A 25615-nucleotide genomic window follows, 5' to 3' on the forward strand; every position below is an offset into this window, starting at 1 on the left:
TTTGATGTAGTCCCCTGTGTTCATTTTTGCTTTTGTTTCCCTTGCTTGAGGAGATGCGTTCAGGAAGAAATTGCTCATGCTTATATTCAGGAGATTTTTGCCTATGTTGTTTTCTATGAGTTTTATGATTTCATGACTTACATACAGGGCTTTGATCCATTTGGAGTTTACTTTTGTGTGTGGGGTTAGACAATAATCCACTTTCATTCTCTTGCATGTAGCTCTCCACCAGTTGTAGAAGAGGCTGCCATTTCCCCATTGTATGTCCATGGCTTCTTTATTGTATATTAATTGACCATATATGCTTGGGTTTATATCTGGGCTCTCTAGTCTGTTCCATTGGTTTGTGGGTCTGTTCTTGTGCCAGTACCAAATTGTCTTGATAACTCTGGCTTTGTAGTAGAGCTTGAAGTTGGGGAGCATAATCCCCCCAGCTTTATTCTTCCTTTGCAGGATTGCTTTGGCTATTCAGGGTCTTTTGTGGTTCCATATGAATTTTAGAACAATTTGCCCTAGTTCATTGAAGAAAGCTGTTGGTATTTTGATAGGAATTGCATTGAATCTGTAGATTGCTTTAGGCAGGATAACCATTTTGACAATATTAATTCTTCCTATCCATGAGCATGGATGTGTTTCCATTTATTGGTATCTTCTTTAATTTCTTTCATCAGTGTCTGTAGTTTTCAGAGTATAGGTCTTTCACTTCCTTGGTTAGGTTTATTCCTAGGTATTTTATTCTTTTTGATGCAACTGTGAATGGAATTGTTTTCCTGATTTCTCTTTCTGCTAGTTTATCATTAGTATATAGGAATGCAACAGATTTCTGTGTATTAATTTTGTATCCTGCAACTTTGCTGAATTCAGATATTAGATCTAGTAGTTTTGGAGTGGATTCTTTAGGGTTTTTTATGTACAGTATCATGTCATCTGCAAACAGGGACAATTTAACTTCTTTCTTGCCAATCTGGATGCCTTTTATTTCTTTGTTTTGTCTGATTGCCGTGGCTAGGACCTCCAGTACTATGTTGAATAAAAGTGGGGAAAGTTGGCGTCCTTGTCTTGTTCTCAATCTTAAAGGAAAAGCTTTCAGCTTCTCGTTGTTAAGTCTAATGTTTGCTGTGGATTTATTATATATGGCCCTTATTATGTTGAGGTACTTGCCCTCTATACCCATTTTGTTGAGAGTTTTTATCATGAATGGATGTTGAATTTTGTCAAATGCTTTTTCAGCATCTTTGGAGATGATCATGTAGTTTTTGTCCTTCTTTTTGTTGATGTGGTGGATGATATTGATGGATTTTGAATGTTGTACTGTCCTTGCATCCCTGGAGTAAGTCCTACTTGATCATGATGGGTGATCTTCTTGATGTATTTTTGAATTTTGTTTGCTAATATTTTGTTGAGTATTTTTGCATCTATGTTCATGAAGGATATTGGTCTGTAAAATTTTTTTTTGTGTGTGGTGTCTTTGTCTCATTTTGGTATTAGAGGATCCTGGCCTCATAGAATGAGTTTGGAAGTATTCCGTCTTCTTCTACTATATGGAAAACTTTAAGGAGGATTGCTATTAGGTCTTCACTAAATGATTATAACTTTAGGTTTTAACTAGAAAGAAAAAGTAATATGCAATGTGGTATTCTTTGTAGAACTGAGGAAAATTTAGGGATAGGAGCCATTACTATATAGACTTTAGAAATTAGAAATAGTTTCATTGAAGAAGTACAACTTGAGGAACGTTCTTAAATAGATAGGCTTTGCAATAATCAAGAAGTGCCAGTCAACTTGGGTGGGAACAACAGGGTGGAGACATTGACTGGAGTGAAGATTTCAGTGAACATAGTGGAAAATAAGTTTTAACAGATTCAGAGAGGCAAGACTGGCTTATACAGTGCTTTGAAAACCACTTAGGGTCCTTCGGTTTTCCATCTAAGATGTTATTCATTCTTCAATAGTACCCTATGGAAAGAGTCTAGGATGGAACTGAAGATACACTGAAGAAATATTAGTCTACTTTATAGTGTTGAAGATTTTCAGCCGGTTGGTAGCCATGGAAGTAGAGAAAAAACTAGAGAGTTTATTTTTGAACCTGAAAGTTGACTTTTTTTCCTTATCTGTGCAAAAGGTATATTTCTAGTGTCACTAAAATCATGATTAGGATTATGAATGAGTAATAGCTCTTTTCCATAGCTATACATATGTGGTATCTATAGTTGTACATATGTGGAGTGATAGGTTATTAAAATGCAGTGCTTCTACAATTATTGTACTTCTGCATTATTATAAAATTTTCCTAAATAGGTCTTGACTGTCTATTTATTACCCTTCCATTTCCTTCTTTTGTTTTTTTTTTTCTTTTGGTATCATTAATATACAATTACATGAGCAATATTGTGGTTACTAGACTCCCCCCATCACCAAGTCCCCCCCTACAAACCCCATTACAGTCACTGTCCATCAGTGTAGTAAGATGCTGCAGAATCACTACTGCCCTCCATTTTCTTCTTTTGAATGGAAGCTGCTCAAAAGCAGACCCCTGTCTTATATATCTTTGTTTCCCTGGGTCCTTGTACAAGAAGCCACTCAGTAATGCTTATTAAATTGAACTAAGAAACTTTTCCATAGCTCATAAGTCTTGGAAGAGGCCACTGTTTTCCTTCTTCTCAGTTTCAGGTGTTTTCCCAGCCACACCAACAGAATTGAAGAATAGCACTATAAGATTCAGAAACCACCTTCTTTATGTAGTTTTGTTGAAATTCCCTAATCTTTCTGAGATTCTCGCAGACTTGTGGGAATGTGGTATTGAGAGGGTGGTGGGGGGTGAACCTAGTATTTTTCCCAGTATTTGTGCTCCCAAGGAACAGTAAGGATAGCAACCTGGTTGGAGCAAAGAGGGCACTGGGAAGAAAGGTGGAAAGAGAAGTAGAAAAGACAGTGGAGAAAACAGATCCTGTAAGGGATTCTAGGGTCTCTGACTACTAACAGAGAGTAAAATGGGAATGCCATAGAAGAGTTTTGATAAGAGTTATGATGTGACCAGTTTTCACTATTTTAGTAGTATCATTGTGGGTGCTGTGTTGAGAATAGACTACAGGGAGGAAAATGATCAGGATGACTTGGACCAGGGTAGTATCACTAGAAGACATAAGGCCAAATTAATGATATATTTTTAAACATCCAATAGAATCATGTCAGTTATCTCTGTGTGTCATGTGGTGTTGTGGGGGTGGGTCTGTTTTTTTCACCTGAGCTACTGGAAAGGTAGATTTGCTATTTACTGAGACTTGAAGGAGTATAAAAGGAAAGGTGTGGGGACAGAGGGAGACTCAAGAGTTTTGCTTTGGCCATGTTAAGTTTGAGATTCCTATTAAATATCCAAATGGAAGTGTTGAATAGACAGTTGGATAAATAATCTGGAGTTTGGAGAACAGATCCAGACTATTATTCCCTGGGGATTGGCACTGTGAAGAAGATACTTAAAGCTATGACATGGAGTGAGATGATCAAAGAGAAGAAAAATGGTCCAAAAACGGAATCTTTGGATATTCCAATATTTAAAGGTCTGGAAAATGAAGAAGTAGCAAGAAACCAAGAAAGCTGCCAGTGAGGTAGTAATGAAACATAGACACAGTGGTGTCCAGAAGAGAGTGTTTCAAGAAGGGGGCAATGATCAACTGTTTCAGATTCCTCAAGTAGGTCCTGTTAGTGTTACCCATTGGCTCTATAAATAACACCACCTTGGTGTTTTGACACAATATGTACAAAGAAAGTGCAATGTTGTGTTCAGTTTCTTAACTCTCTCCCAAGCAGTGGCTCAGGTACCTTTCCTTTAGTCACACAGCTGATCCTCTGGGTGCTCTGCATTCAGCCAGCAGATAAACAGAGAGAAGAAAAGCACACTTTTAATTGCCTCCAAAGCTTAGAAGCACCGCTTCACTTTAGGCCTTATTTTTATTGGTGAGAATTAATCTCATGGCTTTGTCTAGCTCCCGTCTAAGTAATATAGGGGAGCAGGTGGACTGTATGATGAATATAATTGTCTCTGGCATAGTGAGTAGCAGTGATCCTGAAGCTAAAAATCTTCAAAGAAAGAGGGGGTTGGGGTCCTGACCTTTGGATCAGATAGATTATTGCAATAAGGGTGATAGGTGTGCTGTTGGGTAGTAAAATTCACAGTGATGCTTTTTTTGGGAGAAGGTACAAAAATAAACTGGAAGTGACAATGAGGATCAGGGAAGCCATCAGGTGGGGGTTTATACAGATCTCTTTGCTATGAGGATCTTGGATAGTAATGGGTATTCTTGGAATTTTGGGCTCCTGTGGTTGATGTAAATGGGGATAAAGGGCATGAAGTAATAAACCCTGGTATTTGTAAGGCAGAATCTAAGTGACAAGGCTGTGAGTGTTGGGGGCTGGAGGGATATAGTTTTCCCAGGATCACTGAGGTTGTGTTATTCTACTTTTGTTATGTCTGTATACATATTAGGCACAATTCTCAGTTCTATAATCAGGTGTGTAAACTGTAACTTAATTTTTTTGTAGTAGACATACAGAACTTGTCTTTGATCCTCAGTTCTGCTTGGTGAAAGAAGTGAAGTAATAGTCAAAATCTTTTAGCTTATTATTAACATGATTCCTTTCTACACTCCTTCATTTCCTCTCTTCCCTTTTTTCTCCTTCAGTTTTCCAAAACAAATGTGAACATTAATATTATAATAGCTGCCTGATTAACAGAAATTTTTTCATTTCTTTTTTCTGTAATCCCCTGGTTGGCTGATCTTCAGTTTCTCTCTGAACTCCTGTAACTATAAAGATCAAAGTTTGGGTAGGACTTATCTATAGAAGGTGAAACAGTGTAAAGGTGCTTGTGAAGGATGAGCATAAAATATTGACACCAATTTCATAGAACTACATAAAAATCAGTTTCATTGTTTTAGAGTTGCACTTTGAATAATTTTATTTTTTTTATTGAACCTTTGTCCTGAGTGTAAATATGTGGGAAAGAGCCTTGTTATATTTATAACAAAAGTTATAAATATAAGCAAAGACTGCCTCTTGGAGTCTCAAAATTCTTGATGCCCCTCCAAGAGATTACGATGTTATCTGGAAGTGCTTTAGCTCATGTTCTACCCTGTGCTGTCATTTCTGGTAGTACTGTTATGGGGGTAAGTACATTAAGAAAAGTCATGAAAGATCAAACTTTTTGTCATTATTTGCTTTCTTTTGGAATTAAGGCCAAGGTGAAAGAATGTTAATAGTCTCAATGGATCAATTTGGTAATCTATAAATAACTTGAAGGGTAAAGTCTAGAGACATTCATATCTTCACTTTACTGCTTTATCAGGATGGTGTTCCCGAGTGATCTTTTTCTCTCTCTCTTCTGTCCTTCCTCACCGTGCTTCTTCCCTTCTTCCCTCCCTACCTCCCCTGCTTTCCTCTCCTTCCTTTTCTCTTCTCTTTATTTCTTCTTTCTTAATAGATAGCAGAAATCTTCCCTGTACCATTGTTTTCCAGTGAGATTTGGGCAGTTTTTAATGTTTTTCTCCTGAAAGTTATAGATGAGAAAAATGAAACTTAAATAGCTGAAGTGATTCTAAAATGACACATCTTGAATTCATAGAATAAAATGTGGTACCTAAGTTTTCTGATAGAATGTTCATGCTTTGTGGAAGCTTTTTATTGTTTTATTTATATAAATATATTTATCCCACTGATGTGTGAAATTCTACCACTAAAGAGTGTTTTGTTTGTTCTGTAAATCAGCTTCCATATGTAGATATAGGCTCCATGAGTGTGGAGACCTTCTCTGTTCTGTTCACCATGGTATTCCCAGTTCCTAACATAGACCCTAAAACACAGCAGGTGTTCCTTATGTAGTTTCTAATGACTTTTATGGGATATTAAAGTTTGTTCGCTTGTTTGCTGGTTTGTTTTCTTCTTACTTCCTTTCCTCCTCCCAGATTCATTTTTCTGATTTTTCACCTATTAACATGTATTAATTCTGTAATGAAATTCTTTCAAAAAATAGCAGGTGTCAGCAAGAGAACACTTTAAGCCCATTAACATCTAGCACTTTAATCTTTTACGATGTCACCGGGAATAAGATACTGAGATGTGGCACTGCATATCACTGTTGTGTCGGGGGCTGTTGTCTCTTCTGAGGGATTTACCCATCAGAAATCCCTGCCCAGAAATCTAGAAAATATGCCCTTCTCGACAGCCTGGTGTTTGCCACCCACTCTTAAGCTTTCTTAATTTATAATGAAACAACTCTGTTGCCCTGCTTCAAGTCCTACCGAAGCATGTCTGTCTTTCCTAATGGAGCATTGATTTCCCTTATGGGCTCTTGTTTGGTAGTCATCTTCTCTCTTTGTTTATGACTCTTTAAAGCATGCTGCCTATTCAGGATGATCTACAGCCTGAGTTTGCAAGGCTTATTCTCGGGAAGTTTTTTTTATTTTTATCTATTAAGTTTCCTTTTGGATGATAATTCAACTTTGTTTAAGGCAGCTACCACCTGGCACAGTATTGTCATGGCTGTGAGTAAGTACATGGCTGAACAGCTTGATTTCCCATGAACATAAAAGAGGAATAAGGATTGACTGACACACTTTGCTTCTTAGTGATTATTTAAAATTTCAAATAAGAATGAAGTAATAAATCATAAATATGTAGCTTATACAAAGTTACCTTTTTTTAAAACAAAATGTCAAATATTATGCTGTTAGAAAAAGATTTCAAGAAAGTACACGTGTGAATTTTTTATCTTTTTAAAAAGATGTCAACTGATTGATTTAACCAATCCTGATGAATGTGATCCTATACTGTTTCAAAGTAACACATGATATAAACAGATAAAGGACACATGGATTGTCTTTTCAATGAAATGAATATCATCTTGCCATCAGCACTGTTTCCAATAAAGTGCACAAATACTTAAATTGATGATTAGACATCTTAAGGTTAAAGGAAAATTGCTATAGGAATTTTTGTTATTACTTTCCTATTAGAAGTCATTCACCCTTGCTGACGAAGTATAAAACAACCTACTTTCATGATAGCATCTCTCTAAGGCTTATATGCAGCAGATGATAAAAACTTGAAACAGGGCTTAATTCTGAGAAGCACTTACTATGAGAAATGAATTATCTTACTGTAACTGAACAAATGTTTTTTTGCCTCACTGACATCATGAAATAACCTAGTTATTTTGAGAATCTTGAACTTCAAGAAGATAAAACATTTGGTATCAAATACTAGTATTTGGTGCCTCTGGTTTGTATATGCTATAGGATACTTTGAGTTACCATTTAACCATTGACATCATTACTCAAACCTTCAAAATAAGAACAGAGGTTCCTGACATACTAACTTTGAGTAATTGTTACCACGTTCCAGTTCAACCTTAAGAAGGTAAAGGAATGTTATGATAAAAATGATTGTTATATGAAGGCAAAAAATATTGTCATTTAATTCTGTGTCGTTGAGTTTCTAACTTTATGCTTTTTCAGCCAATTCTGTCTTAATTGGTGTTAGGTTAATATATATGTACATAAAGATTATTTCTCACTGGAAGAGCAAACGTAGGTGGTGGCAGAACCCACAACATATATTCATAGTCCAAATATTAAACCACAACCATTTATTGCTATGCCGTAACTAACTGCTAGTTTTGGAAAGACAAATATTCAAATGTTTAATATTATACCATGAAAAATTAAATATGTTATACAGAATTATGTCAGAATTCTCTGAGATTATAGAGGAAAGACCAAATCGAATTTGGGGAAGTCAGTGACCATTTCTCAGAGGAAATGGCATTTAAGGTAGAACTAAAACAATAAGGTTGATTGTGATAGAAAAGGATAATTGCGTTTAAGATCTGGTTACCCTCAAGTTCTTTCTATACATTATAGTCAGTTAATTTTTTAAATTACTATTTCTCATATAATACTTCCATGAATTTTTTTTGTGTACATTCCAACATTTAAAGTGAAGAGTATTCTTGGTATTAGATGTAAGTGTTGTTAACTTATGACACTTTGATTCAATTGCTTTCCTCAAGTATTATGGCAAGTAGGATAGCTGAACCATTAACTCCAGCTGACTCCAAGTGCAATCCGTTTTCCACGGCACAGACATGAGGGAGTACTGTTGTACCAAGTTGTATGGTTCATGCCCAAGAAATGATTGTTGATAGTATTTTAATAGTAAAGTTTGGGATTTCAAATTACTGTTGAAAACAAGAAGTGTAATAAATACAGACTACCATGTTAAATGTAGGTTTTATATATATGATGGGAATGGGTAAATCTTCTGTTTTCTGAACTATCTGTGATACATGATCCTTAGTAGAAATATGACACATTTGTTATATATTTGGTAGAACTAGAAGCATTGCACAAGGTTTGAAAAACAGAAGAGGCACCATAGCATAGGATTAAAAGTATGGACTTTGGAGGCAGACTGCCTAGATTCACATCCCTGTTTTGCAAACATACCAGCTGAGTGACTGAAGATAAATTACTTACCTATGATCAGTTTCCTTATCTGAAAATGGTGATAATAAGCGTCTGAATAATAGCGTTTTCTTCATAGAGCTGTTACGAAGTTAAATTTTTAACAAAGCTAGTATTTACAAAGCATGGACAGCAGTACCTGGCATGTAGTAGGTGTTACAGAGGTTTTGGTTAAATAAAATACAGATGAAGATTGACAAGAGTTTTATAAAGTGTACATAGCCTACCAACAAAATATACATAACTACAGAGAAGTTCTTTTTTTCTAACAAATTTGTATTCCCATTATCTTTTAGAAAATATGATGGACTGAAAATCAGTACAGTGTATCCAAAAGAGTGTGATTTTATACTCCAATAGATTGTTATTTAATGAGAAGTTTTAACTGCTTATGTTTTTTATTGCTTTTTGGATAGCACTTATAAGCAACATATAGATTGCAGTGCCTTCTTTAGTTTTGTTTATTAAATCATTGTATCAGAATATAGCATTTACAATAACCATGTGGCTATTTTGGTTAGTGACTTGAAATACTGCTTCACAGTCATGTAATGGTGTCCAAACTGCTTGGTAATATTAGCATTAATTAGATAGATTTATTTTTAAATTGAAATAATGGTATTTATATAAAAGCTAATATTCTGTATCAGTAGATTTTAAAAAGTTAACCATAGGCACCTTTTATGGAAACCTTTGGTAGTGATTGTTTTGAAGAGTTGTAGATGTTCATTTTATTCTGCATTTAAAAAATAAAAATAAAAAATAACATTTGGTCTGTGTTTTAAAAAATTATTTTTATAGAATTTTATAGAATATGTTTCAGAGCAGTTTTAGCTTCACAGCAAAATTGAGGGGAAGGTACAGAGATTTTTCCATGTATCCTTTGCTTCCATCATGCATAGCCTTTCCCATTATCAACATCCCCCACCAAAGAGGTACATTGTTATAATTGATTAACTTATATTGATACATCTTTATCATCCAAAGTCCATAGTTTACATTAGGGTTCACTTATGGTGTTATACATTCTATAGGTAAGGACAAATTTTTAATGACACGTATCCACCATTATAGTATTAAACACAGCAGTTTCACTGCCCTAAATATCTCTGTGCTCTACCTGTTCCTCCCTTTCTTTTCCCTAACTCCTGGCAACTACTGATATGTTTACTGTTTCCATAGTTTTGCCTTCTCCAGGATGACCTGTAGTTGGAATTATATGGTATGTAGCTTTTTCAGATTGGCTTCTTTCACGTAGTAGTATACATTTGTATTTCCTCCGTGTGTTTTCATGGCTTAATAGCCTCTTTTAAGTGGTGAATAATATTCCATTTCTGGATGTACTGCAGTTTATCTATCTACTGAAGGACATCTTGGTTGCTTCCAAATTTTGGCAATTATGAATAAAGTTTCCATAAACATCTGTATTTTTTTGTGTGGTTGGTCTATATTTAAGTCAATTATTCAATTGGAAGAGTTCTATAATAAATTTAAAATAAAGGTAACTATTTTCTTCTCTATTAATGTACAAAAGAAAAGCAAAGACGTTCAAGTGAGTAGAAAGTAAATTAGTGTGTTTCATTAAAAATATTATTAACAAGTATTCATTATTGTAAAACATTTAATTAATTCTGAAAAATACAGAGTAAAGAATTAAAAACCCCTCCTTCTTTCTCCTCATCAATTCCATTTTATCCTCTTCAGACGTAACCTCTGTCAGGGGTTTAGTCTTCTGTAACTTTTTTGTATGGGTAGACAAACACCCACTCAAACTCACACACTGTTTTAAATACATATTTGAATTATACCACACGTATTTTTTATTTAACAAAATATCAAAAATATGCTTTCTGTCTACCTTTAGTTCTTCATTTTTAAATGATTGAATTAAAATCTTTATTACAGGTATTCCAAAGTTAATTTAGCCATTTCTTTTTCAGTTGGCAGATAAGTTGCATAATATTTTCTTTCTCCCCTTCCCTTCCTTTTCTCCTTTCCTTCTTCTTTTTTTTCTTCTGTTTTAAATCATAGTGCTGATCCTGAACATCCTCTTTAAGTTGTTTATATGCATGTACTCTCATGTTTTCATGTTTCTTTAGCTTAGATTCTTAGAAATGAGTTATTTATAGCAAAAGGTGCATATTTAAATTTTGCTGGATATAAATTGCTCTCTGTTGCAATTCCACTCTGTAGAGCATACTTATTTATATTCTTTTTATATGAAAAATTCTCACAAGAGGCTTAACAATGACACATTTTGTAAATACACAAAATAACTCTTTAAAATGTTTGCCAATGTGACCACTGAAAAGGATATCCGATTGTTGCCTAAAGTTTTATTTCTTTGTTAGTAAAGTTGAGCATCTCTTGATAAGTTTATTGGTCCAATTACATTTTTCTGTGAATTATCTGTTTGTATTCTTTTCCACAGACTTATAGTTGTTTGTCACCTTGATATCTTCATTTGAATGTCTAATAGGAATCTTAACTTGACAGGCCTAAAACTGTGATTCTTTTCCTCTCAATTCTTCTCTTCCTACAGTTCCATTCTTCCAGTTACTCAGACCTAAGACCTTGAAGTCCTCCGTGCTTCACTCCTGTCTCTCACAGTACATCTAGTCCCATCAGTTGGACCTGTTGGCTTTATCTTTGAATTGGATACAGAATTTTGTCACTACAGCCTTCACTGCTGCCACCTTCTCTCACAGCTACCTACCTGCTTTAATACTCGATCCACATAGTCAGTTTTCTGCACAGTAGCCAGAGAAATTCTTTCAAAATATTTCCAGTAATTTCATGATGGTTTAGAATTCATTATCCTGTCCTACTTTCCTCAAACAAAAGCCAGTCTCCATACAATAACCTATATAAGCTCTGTATGATTGGTCCCTATTTAGAGTTCCGACTTTATCTCCTACTTCTCTCATTCTCACTCTGCTCTAGCCATCCTTGTATACTTTGTCTTTTTTAAACATTGAGGTACAAATCTTAGTGTACTGCTTGATGTAGTTTGACATGTGTATATACCCAGGTAATCATCACCCATATCTAGATACTAAATATTTCACTAATTTTTCCCCTTCACCTATTTCACTCCTTCTCCTACCTCCCTTCCCTATGGCAACTACCAGCCTGTAGTTTGTATCTATGAACCTATTTCTGTTTTGTTCATTCATTTGTTTCGAATTTTAGAGTCCATGTATAAGTGAACTCATATGGTATTTTTCTTTCTCTGACTTATTTCATTTAGCATCATACCGCCTAGGTCCATCTGCTGTTGTAAATGGCAGGATTTCATACTTTTTTATGGCTGAGTATACTGTTTCTTGAAAATACTAAATGCACACCTAATGTAGGACTTTAGTATTTTATCTGCTCCTGAATATCTCCATGGATCTCTCTCAAACTTTTTTTTTAACGTATTTTTAAATTTCTAATATACAAAACTTGGTAGACTACAGGATTATGAGGAAAAAGGTTTTTGTTCCTTTCCATCTAAGTATTGTAAGTTGAGTATAAATGCAAATATATGAATCAAGTTTGGAGTAAGGGGAAAGTCTGAGTAGATACAGCAACTGTACTTTGTATAGTGGTGATATGGCAGCACTTATTGTGGAGAGAGAGCATCCTAGGATCATCAAACTTAATTTGGTAGAAGTCTTGAAAGGCAAGATCTGACTTAGTTTATTTTATGCTACTTAAAATGTACTGTAAGAGACTACATATAAATTATATGTTTGCTTTAACATAAAATGTTGAAATGTATATGGATCTGTTTAGATACAATATGTATTGTTATATGAATTATTATTAAATTACTTAAAGTAATTCCTGAAATTTTATTTTATAAAAATTGTTGAAATTCTGTAACTTCTTTATTTTAGATTAAGGAAAATTTTAATAATGTATTATAGAGAGTGGAGTATCACATTTCATTTTCTTAATTCATAAATTTGCCTTAAATGTAATCAAATACTTCTTTTGGTTACTATCAAAATCAATTTTTTTTAAATTGAGAGATTCTATAAGTAAGCTTTTGTTTTCAGGAAAATTCACATATGGGAGTATCCATTCCTTATCAGTTTAGATGAATCATCTGTTTTGTAATTGAATTTCTGTTTTTTTCCCCAAGTAACCTTTTTTTGTGTGTGTGGTATTACCATTATATTGAGAAACAGACAAATTTTGGGTTATGACTTAATGAATTTTCACCAAGTGAATATATCCTTGTATTCAATAAATAGAACCTTAGAATATAACATTGCTCCACAAAGCCACCTCCCAAGCACCAATATCCCTGACCAGATTAACCAATGCTCTCCTGCCTTATACAGATTAGTTTTGCTTACTTTTGAAGAGTTACAAAAATCAGTAAAACTATAAGATAAAATGATCTAATATGATACTTTGTAATTTCCCTAAGTTTTACTTTTAAGCCAGGAGAGCAGTAGTCTTGAAAATATTTTTGTATACTTTTGTAAAACTTTAAGGTACATTTCTGCTAAATAACTAGCTCTTCTTACATTTAGAATCCCGACCATTGTCAGTTCCTGTGAAAGCTATACTGAATATATCTGAAGGCTGTGGAAGTCCTGAAGAAAGAATGAAAGAATTTATTGGAGTAGTATGGAATGCTGTGAAGAGTCTCACATTGCAGGTAAAATAGAAGTTAGAAATATCGTGGTTTTAATGTTTATGATCCTTTCTGATCTTCAGCACCTTGAATACTGGTTATGTGGTTATGTTCCCTAATTGTTGTATATCATGCTAGATCCTGAAGAGACTACATAATAATTCTTTTGGTCTAGCTGGAAAGAAATAAGGAGCCATTCTATGAAGCATCTTGTAGGGAGCCATTTTTAGAGGGTTCCCTTAAAATCTCTTACGGTCCAAAAGAGAAATGGAGATGCCAAGATAAATGTCATTTACAGAAAAGATTCCTAGGGTATGCACTTTCTGGTTCATGATGAATTTAGGTACTTTTCTCACATGAGAATTTATTGATTTGTAGAATAACTAGATGACACTATTACATTGTCTAGAATATAATAGCTATCAAAAATATTTAGCTGTTTGAAGTTTACTTTGATCCTAAATGCTATTTCATGATGATGTAAGTAGTTGATTAAAAGTAACTTCATTCCCTTTTATCCATTCCACAGAAAACCTAGTTTATTGTAATTGCCATTTTTGGTATCATTCTATGTAGCTATATAACAGGATAGGAAACATGATAATTTGATAGCTGTCTGAAAATCTTCAACTTTAAGATTCCAAGTGATATGAGAAATCATTATGATGTTTGTAAGCTAACAAGTAGGCATATAAATAGTTCTATAACATATGATATACTGGAGAATAACCTCCTCTGCCCAGCTTGAGGTAACAGGGGCCAGATTTATCTTGCTGCCTAAAATGACAAAAAAGTGGACAAAGTATATTAAACAATGTTTTCAAAACGCTAGACTATAGGTCAGTTTGGACAGTGATCCCTGAGAGACTTAAGGTAAAATCAGCTTTACCTCATTACTAATGGATTTGGGGAATAAAAAAAGGAGACTGTCTAAGCAGTGTTCTAGGTTCTGGTTTTTGTGTTTGAGAGGATAGTGATGCCCTTAAATGATAGAAGCAGCAGCTTTTTAAGGTTAGGGGAAAAAAGGAAGTTTGAGTTTTGTACATGTATTTAAAATACCTGTGAGGTATCTCCAGGTATCTGTTAGACAGTAGAAAAATATTCATATTTTTAGATTGTGGAAGAGATTCACAGTAGAGATATAACTTTTGGACACATCTGCAGAGAAAGCAGGAGAATAGGTCTTTCAAAAATATGTTAAGTTGAAAGAGCAATTGATGAAAGTAGTAGGAGGGAAATTGTCCTTGAAGGAAATCGTAAGAGAGTGATGTGATGTTTAACAGGAAGGGCTGGACAATAAATTGATCAACCTAGAAGAAATGGACAGCCTTATGGAAAAATTCAACCGTCCAAGACTGACCCAGAGAGAAGCAGAAGAACTGGACAGATCAATTGCCAGCAGTGAAATTGAATTGATAATCAAAAGACTACGTAAAAACAAAACCCAGGACCAGATGGCTTCACAGCTGAATTCTGTGAAACACTTAAAGAGCTAATACACATCCTTCTCAAAGTATTCCAAAAAGTAGAAGAGGAGGAAATACTTCCAAACTCATTCTACGAAGCCAATATCACTCTAATACCAAAAGCAAAGACCACAGAAAAAGAAGATTACAGACCAATATCCCTGATGAACATAAATGTAAAAATTCTCAACAAAAATTATCAAACTGAATTCAAAAACATCAAAAAGACTATCTGTCATGACTAAATGGGATTTATTCCACGGATGCAAAAATAGTGCAGTATTTGAAAATCAATCAATATCATACATCACTTAACAAAAAGAATGGTAAAAATCACATGATCACCTCAATAGATCCTGAAAAAGCATGTGACAAAATTCAACATCCATTCATGATAAAAACTCTGAACAAAATGGGTAGAGAGAGTATGTATCTCAGCCTAATAAAGGCCACATATAACAAACCCACAGCCAACATCATACTTAATAGTGAAAAGCTGAAACTTGTCCTCTAAGATCAGTGACAAGGATGCCTACTCTTACCGCTTTTATTCAACACAGTACTAGAGGTCCTAGCTATGGCAATCAGACAAGAGACAGAGATAAAAGGCACGCAAATCGGTAAAGAAGAAATTAAACTGTCACTATTTGCAGATGACATATTATACATAGAAAGCCCTCAAGACACCAAAAAACTATTAGAACTAATAACTGAGTTCAGCAAAGTTGCTAGACCCAAAAGTAATACTCAGAAATCTGTCACATTGCTGTATACTAAGAATGAACTAGCAGAAAAAGAAATGAGGGAAACAACTCCATTTACAATTGCATCAAAAAGGATAAAATACCTAGGAATAAACCTAACCAAGGAGATGTAAATACATTCCATGCTAATGGATAGGAAGAATTAATATTATCAAAATGGCCACCCTGCCCAAAGCAATTTATAGATTCAATGCAATCCCTGTCAGAATATCATTCTTCAATGAACTAGAACAAATAGTTCTAAAATTCACAGGAAACCACAAATGACCCTAAATAGTCAAAGCGATCCTGAGAAAGAAGAACAAAGCTCAGGGGATTACCCTCCCTGGCTTCAAGCTCTACGACAAAGCTACAGTAATCAAAACAATTTGGTACTGGCACAATTGGGCAATTAATATATGATAAAGGAGCCATAAATATAAATGCTGAAAAGACAGCCTCTTCAACAACTGGTGTTGGGGAGACTGGACAGCTACATGTAAGACAGTGAAACTGGATTATTGTCTGACCCCATACACAAAAGTAAACTCTAAATGGATCAAGGACCTGAATGTAAGACATGAAACCATAAAACTCTTAGAAGTAAATATAGGCAAAAATCTCTTGAATATAAACATGAACAATTTTTTCCTGTACACATCTCCTTGGGCAAGGGAAACAAACAAAATAAAAAATGAACAAATGGGACTACATCAAACTAAAAAGCTTCTGTTCAGCAAAGGACACCGTCAGTAAAATAAAAAGGCATCCCATGGTATGGGAAATATATTCATAAATAACTCATTTAATAAAGGGTTAACATCCAAAATATGTAAAGAACTCAACACCCAGAAAACAAGTAATCTGATCAAAAAATGGGTGAAGGATATGAACAGACACTTACCCCCCAAAAAATACAAATGGTCAACAGACATATGAGAAGATGCTTCACATCACTAAGTATCAGGGAAGTGCAAATTAAAACCACAGTGAAGTATCTCCTTGCACTAGTTAGGATGGCCACTATCTAATAAAAAGAAATAACAAATGTTGGCGATGATGCAGAGAAATGGGAACCCTCCTACACTGTTGGTGGGAATGTCAATTGGTACACCTGCTGTGGAAAGCAATATGGAGGTTCCTCAAAAAAGTACAAGTAGAAATACCATTTGACCTAGTAATTTCACTCTAGGAATTTACCCAAAGAGAACAAAATACCGGATTCAAAAAACATATGCACCCCTGTGTTTATCACTGCACTATTTGCAATAGCCAATATATGGAAGCAGCCTAAGTGTCCATCAATAGATGAATGGATAAAGAAGAGGTGGTACATATATACAATAGAATATTATTCAGCCACAAAAAGAAACAGTCCTCCCATTTGCAGCAAATGGATCGATCTAGAGGGTATTATGCTCAGTGAAATAAGCCAGGCAGAGAAAGACAAATACCATGTGATTTTACTTATTTGTGGAGTATAAAAACAAAGCAGAACAGAAGGAACAAAATAGCAGCAGACTCACAGACACTGAGAAGGGACTAGTTGTTACCAAGGGAAAGGGGTTGGGGAGAGTGGGAAGGGGAGGGTGAAGGAGATACAAGGCCACAATAATTCGCCATCACAGTATAAATTGGTCATGGGGATGGTAGAACAGCTTAGAGAACATAGTGATTCTGTAACATCTTAGTACCTTGATAGATAGTAACCACACTAGATGTGGTGTGGATTTAATAATATGGGTAACTGTTGAACGACTGTGTTGTGTATATTTGAGACCAACATAAGATTATATATAATACTTTAATAAAAAAATGAAAATAAAAAAAAATAAGAGGAAAGACTGGAGAATTCATAGAAACCCATGGTGTGCAGAATTTCACAGACCCAGTAGTCAACAGTATCAAATTCTGGATGTTAACTATGGACTTAACTTTGCTTATCTGTAATTGAAAATGGCTAGGGTCAATAATGTTTAAGGTTTTTTCTAATTCTTATATTCCTGTGGGATTGTTTTATTCTTTGGCTTTTTTTTTATAATGATGCAGTACCTTCATTAGCTTTATCATCAGCAATGGACTATATTTTCTATTTCATTGTGGGATTAGGTGTAAGCAGAGATACTGATTTTTTTTTTTTCTTTAATTTTTAAGGTAAAATACACATAGCAAAATTTACCATCTGAGCCATTTTTAAGTCTACAGTTTAGACTAATGTTCTTCATTTGACTAAGCTCATTGAGTATAAACTGACAGGTAATTATAGGAGTATAGGTTATTCTGAATATGATCTAGGCACCTTGCTTTCCTCACCCCTAGTCCCATCCTTGTGTTGTACTTACTGTGTATTTAGACATTTCCAGACTTTAATGTAATCTGAAAAGTTGAAGATAAAATGTGATTCTGATTAAATGATTAAAATTTACCCTCCCCCAAATTATGAGTTTTAAAAAAATGCAGTGTCCATTTCCCAGATGTTTATGGACAATATGTAAAACAGAAAACCCTGAAGTAGTCATCAGATAAAACAGAACATCATAACTTTAAGCCATCAAAGGATTATTCTTTTAGTGGAAGTTTGAGCAAGTAAATGTGTCTTGAATCAGAGTTTCTGGAAAGTTGATTTTGGAGCTAAAGTTGATATTTGCTAAGTCCAAGTTCTTTTTTACATGATAGAAAGACTTACATTGCATAAAGACCCAATATTTGCTATAAAGTACTTGTTCTTCAGTGGGAAAAGGAACTTCCACACCTCATTGTAATGGATTATTTTATAGTGCTATATGTAGTCTTGAACAGTTTTTTAAAAAATATGAACTTATTTGGGGGCCTTTTCCTAATAGATTAGCATAAACTCAGTTCTTTGCAGTTTTCTCTCTCTCTGCTGGTCAGCAAAGATCCTATCTATTTCACTTCAAAAACTACATTTTTATTCTAGAAGCACATAATTGGCAATGTCATGTAGTTGACAAAATAGAAATACTTTGGTTTAGAATTCACTAAAAACGGAGAATATTTCCACGGTTTTTGTCAAACTCAGTTTTCTTGTCTGTTACAATGAAGATCATGTTGCTGCCCTCTGGCACTTCTTGGGTGTTTTTTGTAGTTTCTGAAATCTTCTTAAAGGATAATATCATCATGTAATGGAACTTTATTTTCCATACCAAGCATCCTGGTCTCCGTCTTTGCTAATAATGATCTGTTATTCCTGTAGGGAACTACTTCCCACGTTCTGTTTGGTTTTGATGAGAGTGTCAAAGTTTCTTAACCAGTTAAGCTCATCAATTGAATTCTCTCTTCTAGGAAGTACATATGGAGTATGACTAGTGATATAGTAGTCATATTTTGTGGTACAATTAATGTCTTCATATCTAGTGAACTTCCTGGCCCATCTCCAGAATTAAATAAGATTAGACACTTCAGGCGTGACAGATCAACTGTCAATCACCTTAACTGTAAAAATAGTTATATTGAATACTTAACATTTTGCACTCAGGACCATGTTTTTATTTATAGGCATTGAGAAAGTGTACAGCAATTGGATAGTATTTTGTTAGAAGGAGAAACTCTGGAATACAAATCTAGGAATTTTTTCATGTCTTCCTTCAGCAAGTATTTATGGGAAAAGTATAGAGGTTTTTAACATTTACTCTGGAAAAGAAGACAACCAGTGTTCACTTTTGAGGGTTTTAGGTTAAAGTTCTAAATTTATATTTAGATTTCTACAAAGATATAAAAAATATTTTCATAATGTATCTACAGTTTATACAATAGGAAAACCAATTTGGGCAATAGTTTATGTATTTGTTGTAGAGCAAATGAACATTGCTTATTTTGGTGACTGCTATGTACAGAAACTGTAAGCAACAGCATTTTTAATAAGAAGACTGTGAACATCTTTTATAAATCCATGAGGGCCAATATTTGGATCTGGCATATAGTATATATTCTGTGTATGTTCATTGACTTTATTTAGCAAACATTAATGCATTACATCTTTACATCAAAGCCGATTTGCCGCCATTTACAAATGAGGAAACTGAAGTTATGGGGAGATTAAATAACTCATCAAAGTTTCCACAGCTGGAGTTGAACCCATGTGGCTGACAAGTCCATTTTATTTATTACCCTACTAGGTTGTCTCTGGAATGAAGTGATGAGCAACATGCATGAAACAGTTATTTTAGTTAGCTTCAATATCTGATGCTAATAAAAATAATTATGTTCAGTTATTTAATAATCATTTGTTTAATACCTACACATGCTGGTCTATGTACTGAGACATTAGATAGAATAAAACAAGCAGTGTCTGACATCATAGACCTTACATTCTAGTGATGATTCTGTAAGGCTATTAGTATTTTAACATCCTCAAGATTTTTAATCACTGGAACTATATTTTTTTGTCTGTGTATTCCTGACTTCCAGCTCAGTTGGTAGTAGGTATTAGAGAAAGCACGAATAAAGGAAAGAAAAGGTAATGAAAATATGGCATGCAGTGTTTTTTCATTTTTGTTTTTCAGTTGAAACTGTTACCTAAAGAATATGTTTATATAGAAAACATTACATTCAGTAGAAATTTTGCAAAATGTAATCATCACTGAAGTTTCAAGTTTAAAAGAAAGGAAAGCATATTATTTGGGAATAGGAAATAGAAACGTTACTCAAAGGAAAGAAAATATGCTATAACATTTTAAAGCATTTTTATATAAAGTGTTCTGTATGATAGTGGGATAAATAGTTTAAATTGTGTAAATGAAATATCATCTCTTCCTTTTAACTGAGTTATGATCAAAGTTACAGAGCACACCCGTTAGAAAATCTAAGCATACCAAACCTAACATATGGGGTACAGGGATACACAATGGCATATATCTTTTCAAATGGTACATAAACTTGGAACTTTAGAAAAAAAATAACAATCATTTTACTTTAAAAAAGAATACCAAATAATTTCTACGTTAGATAGATGTTTAGATCTATATGATGTTTAGATATGAGCCCTTGACCTACTGAAATAAAAATAGAGGTGGTTCTATTTCAAGTATTTGTAATAATCCCTTCACTTTAACACATGAATGTGTTCAATATTGGCGAAAGAACACGTTGCTACCAAAACTGAAATAAGATCCCTGAAACAGAAAGGATGTTGCCATGGAAAAATGAAGTAACACTTAGTGCAGCTGTGATGCATTAATGAATAGGATATTTTTTTTAAAAGATCATTTGTGTTTGGTGTGGCTCAGAGGGTCCCAACCAGATGGTTTCCATGAACACGATCTGACCCCCAGTTTGAGGACTTCTTACTGGCAGATTACTTCATTTTCTTTCCCTTGGATTGTCAGATCCTTACATTAATGCAAAATTTAGTGCTACAGATTTATATTCACTTACATAAATCACTCAACATTTTACATTAAAACCACAGTTTTAAACATACAGTTTAACAGTTATTTTTAATGTGTAAAAAGATTTATGTGATAGCTTTAGTATATATAATAGATGTAACATTATAATAAATTTGAGCAGTTTGGATTATGTGTATGTTTTGGTTCTTACTGTTAAAGGAATCGCCACAACACATATCATATCTTAGGAAGTTTATTATTTTGTTACTTATTTCAGGGTGATATACTACTGTTGATTCTGTAACCATTGCTCAATTGTTGTTTAAATTTGATAAAATAATTTATTTCTGAATTAGTGGAATATTGGAATATTTGTGATTTTTGGATATTTTGGCACAATTTAAATTTATTTCTTCGGACATGTGTGTATATATTTGTATAGAATAGCATACTATACTAATTACCTCACATTGTTGAAAGCATTTTTCAACTAGCATCAATACTGACATGAAGCGTTAAATACTGATTCTTCATACTTTGACCTTATAACCATAATTAATATAGGAGAACATGCTGTCAGTGTGCCATTTTAACTTGTGTACTTGAACATCACTAAAGAATATGTTAAATATTTTAAATGTAATATAATGCATTTGAGACAATATATACTTCTATTTCAGAGTAAAAAAATGTTGTGATCATAATCAATGAGCTACTTAACACATCAACACTTAAATTATCTGTGCTTGAAGATAAAAATCTGTAACTAAAAAATGAGCTCATACTCCATGAACTGATATATTTATTTTTTGCAAAATTTTATTAATATTTTTCTTCACTGAATTCATCTATTTGCCCATGCACAGAAATATTGAAGCAAAGAGGAGTAACTTTGCTTATTTATAAGGCTGGCAAATTATTTATTGTATCAAGGAATTCCAGACCTGTTACATGTCATGCTTTTGCTGAGGAATATATTTGTCCTAAAGGAAGTGATACTACTATTTGCTTACTTACCTTTTATAAAATATAGTCCCTTTGTTAATGTAATTTGCTAGAATATCCAACCATTTATCAAGCAAACAAATATAGTATCTTTGTAAGCCAAATATTTCATAGAAAATTAACAGTTGATATTTTGTATTTTCTTAAAAATAGGCTAAGCTGCTTGGGCAATTAACTAATCAAGTACAGAATATTACTTTGTGAGAGTCAACTAAGACTAATAAACTTTAACCTACATTGCTGTTGAATTAATTGCTCATGATGAATTCAGTTTTTTATTTAGGCTTGCTTAGTCTTATTTTTAATCTTTAGGGGCCTGGCAACTTAAGTAACTATACTAGGGATAGAGGAGCATGAAAGTTTGACATGCAATCACAATTTAGATGATGTCAGGTATGATAAAAGCAAAGAATAACGGAATGATTTTTGAATCTTCATAATTTTCTTTACTATTTATTTTTATATATAACAAATGTGATAGATATATATATATAAATACAGGTATCTATAGAAATCTTTATATATAAACATGAATCTTGCTATATATGTGTAAAAAAGAACATATGTGATAGAAACATTATATTTTAATGTTTGTCTCGAGATATATTCTGAACATTTAAACCATTTTTTCTTATATTTTAGTCTGTTAAGTAAAAAAGAGCCAGAACCTAGAAATAGCTGTTTCTGGTTTTTTTTACAATAAGAAAAATAAAATGCTAATCAGTCTGAGGCCTTAGCTGGTGTTAACAAAATTTAATGAACTGCAACAGAAGGAGGATTTTTCTCACCTTTTTTTGCCAGCACATTTATAACTCAGTCATGTTTCTTGGAAAGAAACTGTGGAACGGCAGATATTTTTTCATTTCATGTCACTGTGCCTTTTTGATTAGGTTTATAGCCAGAAACAACACCTTTTCAAGGGTCTATTGTGTTCGTTAGTAAAAGTAACTCAGAAGACATAAGTATGGCATATTTCCTTTTTTGACTTTACTGTTTATTCTGGTAAAAATGTTAGGTATTTGAGGGTATGTTTACTCCCAAATTCTGTTCCAAATATTTTAATTCTGCTTTTCTTTTCTAGCTTGAAGTACAATCTTGTTGTGTGTTCATTCCAAATGATAGCCTGCCTTCCCCAAGTACAATTGTATTTGGAGACATTCCTGGAACAGTAAGAAGTTGGTACCATGGACAAACCATCATGCCAGGAACACTTGTCCTCTGTTTGCCTCAAATAAAGATTATTAGTGCTGGCCACAAGTATATGGAACCTCTGCAGGAGATTCCATTTGTCATCCCACGACCCATCCTTGAAGAAGGTACATTTAAAAAGATTATTCCTATGGTTATTTTACTGATATCTTTAGTTTTTTTTTATTTAATATGCTAGTGCTATTGTAAATTAACCGTTTTCATTGAATGGTCTGCATTAAATGGAACTAAGTGATCTACAAAGTAGATTTAGAAAGAAAGATATATAAAGTGAATGAGCTAAGTGATGCTGTTGACATCTGCACCTTCTAATCATACATATTCATATATATATGTAAATGGAGACTGTCTACAAATGATCATGTGCAATATGGTATAATCACTAAAACTAAGCATAGGTAAAATTAACTTGAGAAGTAAGTTGGTGTTTGCATTAGGCTGAACGAAGAATGATAAGTAGTAGGTTGATTTTAATTTAAGCTATGTGACTTATGAATGGATATATTATATATAAATAAAAAAGTGGATATATTATTTTCATCAAGCATATTTCCAGATTTCTCAGTTTTTAAAACAGATAATTGTGTGATAATTGGCACTGTGGCTCTTTCTTTAATAAATACTTACTTTTTAATATGGTGTTTTCAGTTGCAAATTCATACCCTGTTGAACTTTGACATATTCATCTCAAACAATATGTGAACTTTTAAAAGTTTTGAGTCACTAAGTATGTGACTCTATATTTTAATAATAAGGCTCAAGTTTTTTACAGTGCTAAACAGTTCAACACCTTGTTCATATTATTAGGATGTAGAGTATGAATCCTGATATCATTCAGATTACTACACATGTTGTTACTGAAAAGCAGATAGTCTGTGCAGTTTTTGACTCTGACTTGATACTGATTCCTTTCTCCTTTTCTATGTATTGATTTTCCAAACAAATTGTTTTCTTAGATTATGAGAAATAGGCATGATTTTACTGCCAGAAATTAATGTTGATACCATTATATTATAGTATAAAATCATAACATTTATGATTTTATCATAAAACTATAGATTTCTAAGGATTAGAATATATGATGTTTGTTTTGATATAAGGATCCTTTCTATAATATATTGGACATACCTATTCTTTGATACTTGCTTTTGGTTATAGGGAATTCTTTATTATCACATAGCTATTGTATATCATATCAAGGATATACTAGCCTCATAAAGTGAGTTGGGAGTGCTTATTCATTTTTTGTTAATTGTTTTAATTCTGGAATAATTCTTGTAGGATTAAAATAATTTTTCCCTTAATTTTTTGTTAAAACTCATTAATATTTATGTAACAGATTTTTAAGATATAATTTGCATTTTGTAATATTCTCTTTTGAAGTATACAGTTAGGTGATTGTTAGTAAATTTAGTTTTGTGCAACCATCACTACTATTACATTATAGAAGTTTCATCGCTCCTCCAAAAATCAGTACGCCTTCAGCAGTTACTCCTCATTCTTCCTTTCCCCTAATCTTTTTGTCTCTATGAATTTGCCTATTGTAGGCATTTCATATGTACAGAATCACATAATGTGTGGTCTTCTGTGTCTGGCTTCTTTCATTTACTGTAATATTTTCAATGTCATTTCATGTTGTAGCATGCATCTACATTCCTTATGGCAGAATTATATTATGTTTTATGAATATATTACATTTTCTTTATCTGCTCATCAATTGATGAACATTGGGTCATTTCCACTTTTTGACTTATGAATAAGACTGCTATGGTCATTCTTGTATACTTTTTTCCATGGTATATGTTTAAATCCCAGTATTGTGCCTATACTCCACAGTATTCTTTGTACATTGTTTCTTTGTTTCTTTTTAGAGGGTAGGATCTACTTATTTTCCTAGGAAATTTCTCTCTGGAAATTTTTTGAAAGCAAGCTGAAAGACTGCTTATGTGCATGTTTGAATTTACTTCTGACGCATTGGGTGCATTATCATTTCAGGACACGTTGAGACTAAATTCTTGGTTAGAGGATTTTATGACACTTAAAATAAAAAATGAAGTTATAAACTCTTACAAGGCTTGGTTTGTGATCATGAGTGTTTTTCTTCCTCTGTTCAAGGCTAAGTTTTCTGGTAGAGTTTGTAATAGGCTCACCACAGAAAGGGGAAAAATAGAGCAGTTTCATTTGTAGTTTACCCTAACATTAATGTTGTAGCTATTTGCATATGAGCCTTCTTATGTCAATTTAGGTTCAATACTGCAAGTGGGCTTACGGTTTTTAATCAGTCTGAGTTGTCTTTAATTTTACACAGTTTTGGAATGCTTTAAGTCATTTGTTTTGCTTACTTCTGAGTTTCTGGCTTTCTTCAGTCTGTGGTTTTAATAATACTTACTTTTTTTGGAAAATCATTAATGCATTTAAGAAAGTGTATGTGTAAACCAATCTACAAATTTTATTTAGAGGATGTGCTGTATATAAACATTTTATAAATAAAATTATCATTTTTATTTGTTTTTAGCACAAGCATCATTCAGGGCACTAAATCTACCAGGGAAATAGAATCCCTCAGTGTTTTAATGACTGTGATAATATTATACTCCCTTTTATCTAATGGTCTTTATGAAAGGGCTGATAAATCTTACTCCACTATTCTTTATCTCTTCAATACTCATGTAAAATCTCTCTTATTTCTACATTC

At 33.3% G+C, this 25615-nt stretch overlaps 1 protein-coding gene across 13 annotated transcripts in view; it reads left to right on the forward strand.

Moving 5' to 3' along the window:
• Nucleotides 1-25615, forward strand: part of VPS13B (vacuolar protein sorting 13 homolog B) — an 861603-nt gene that overhangs the window by 391315 nt on the left and 444673 nt on the right. For 12 of the 13 annotated variants that reach the window (XR_012128333.1, XM_073229878.1, XM_073229881.1 and 9 more), the window contains 2 exons: nt 13046-13173; nt 22793-23027. Coding sequence is in view for 11 of the 13 variants with exons in the window: in XM_073229878.1 (XP_073085979.1) it covers nt 13046-13173; nt 22793-23027 (363 nt within the window). In the remaining 2 variants the exon portion in view is untranslated. Of the gene's footprint in view, nt 1-13045; nt 13174-22792; nt 23028-25615 lie in introns of those variants that run through there. The other variant, XR_012128334.1, reaches the window with a different exon arrangement.

Source organism: Manis javanica, chromosome 2 (genome assembly GCF_040802235.1).
Source record: "Manis javanica isolate MJ-LG chromosome 2, MJ_LKY, whole genome shotgun sequence".
Classification (NCBI taxonomy): Eukaryota; Metazoa; Chordata; class Mammalia; order Pholidota; family Manidae; genus Manis; species Manis javanica.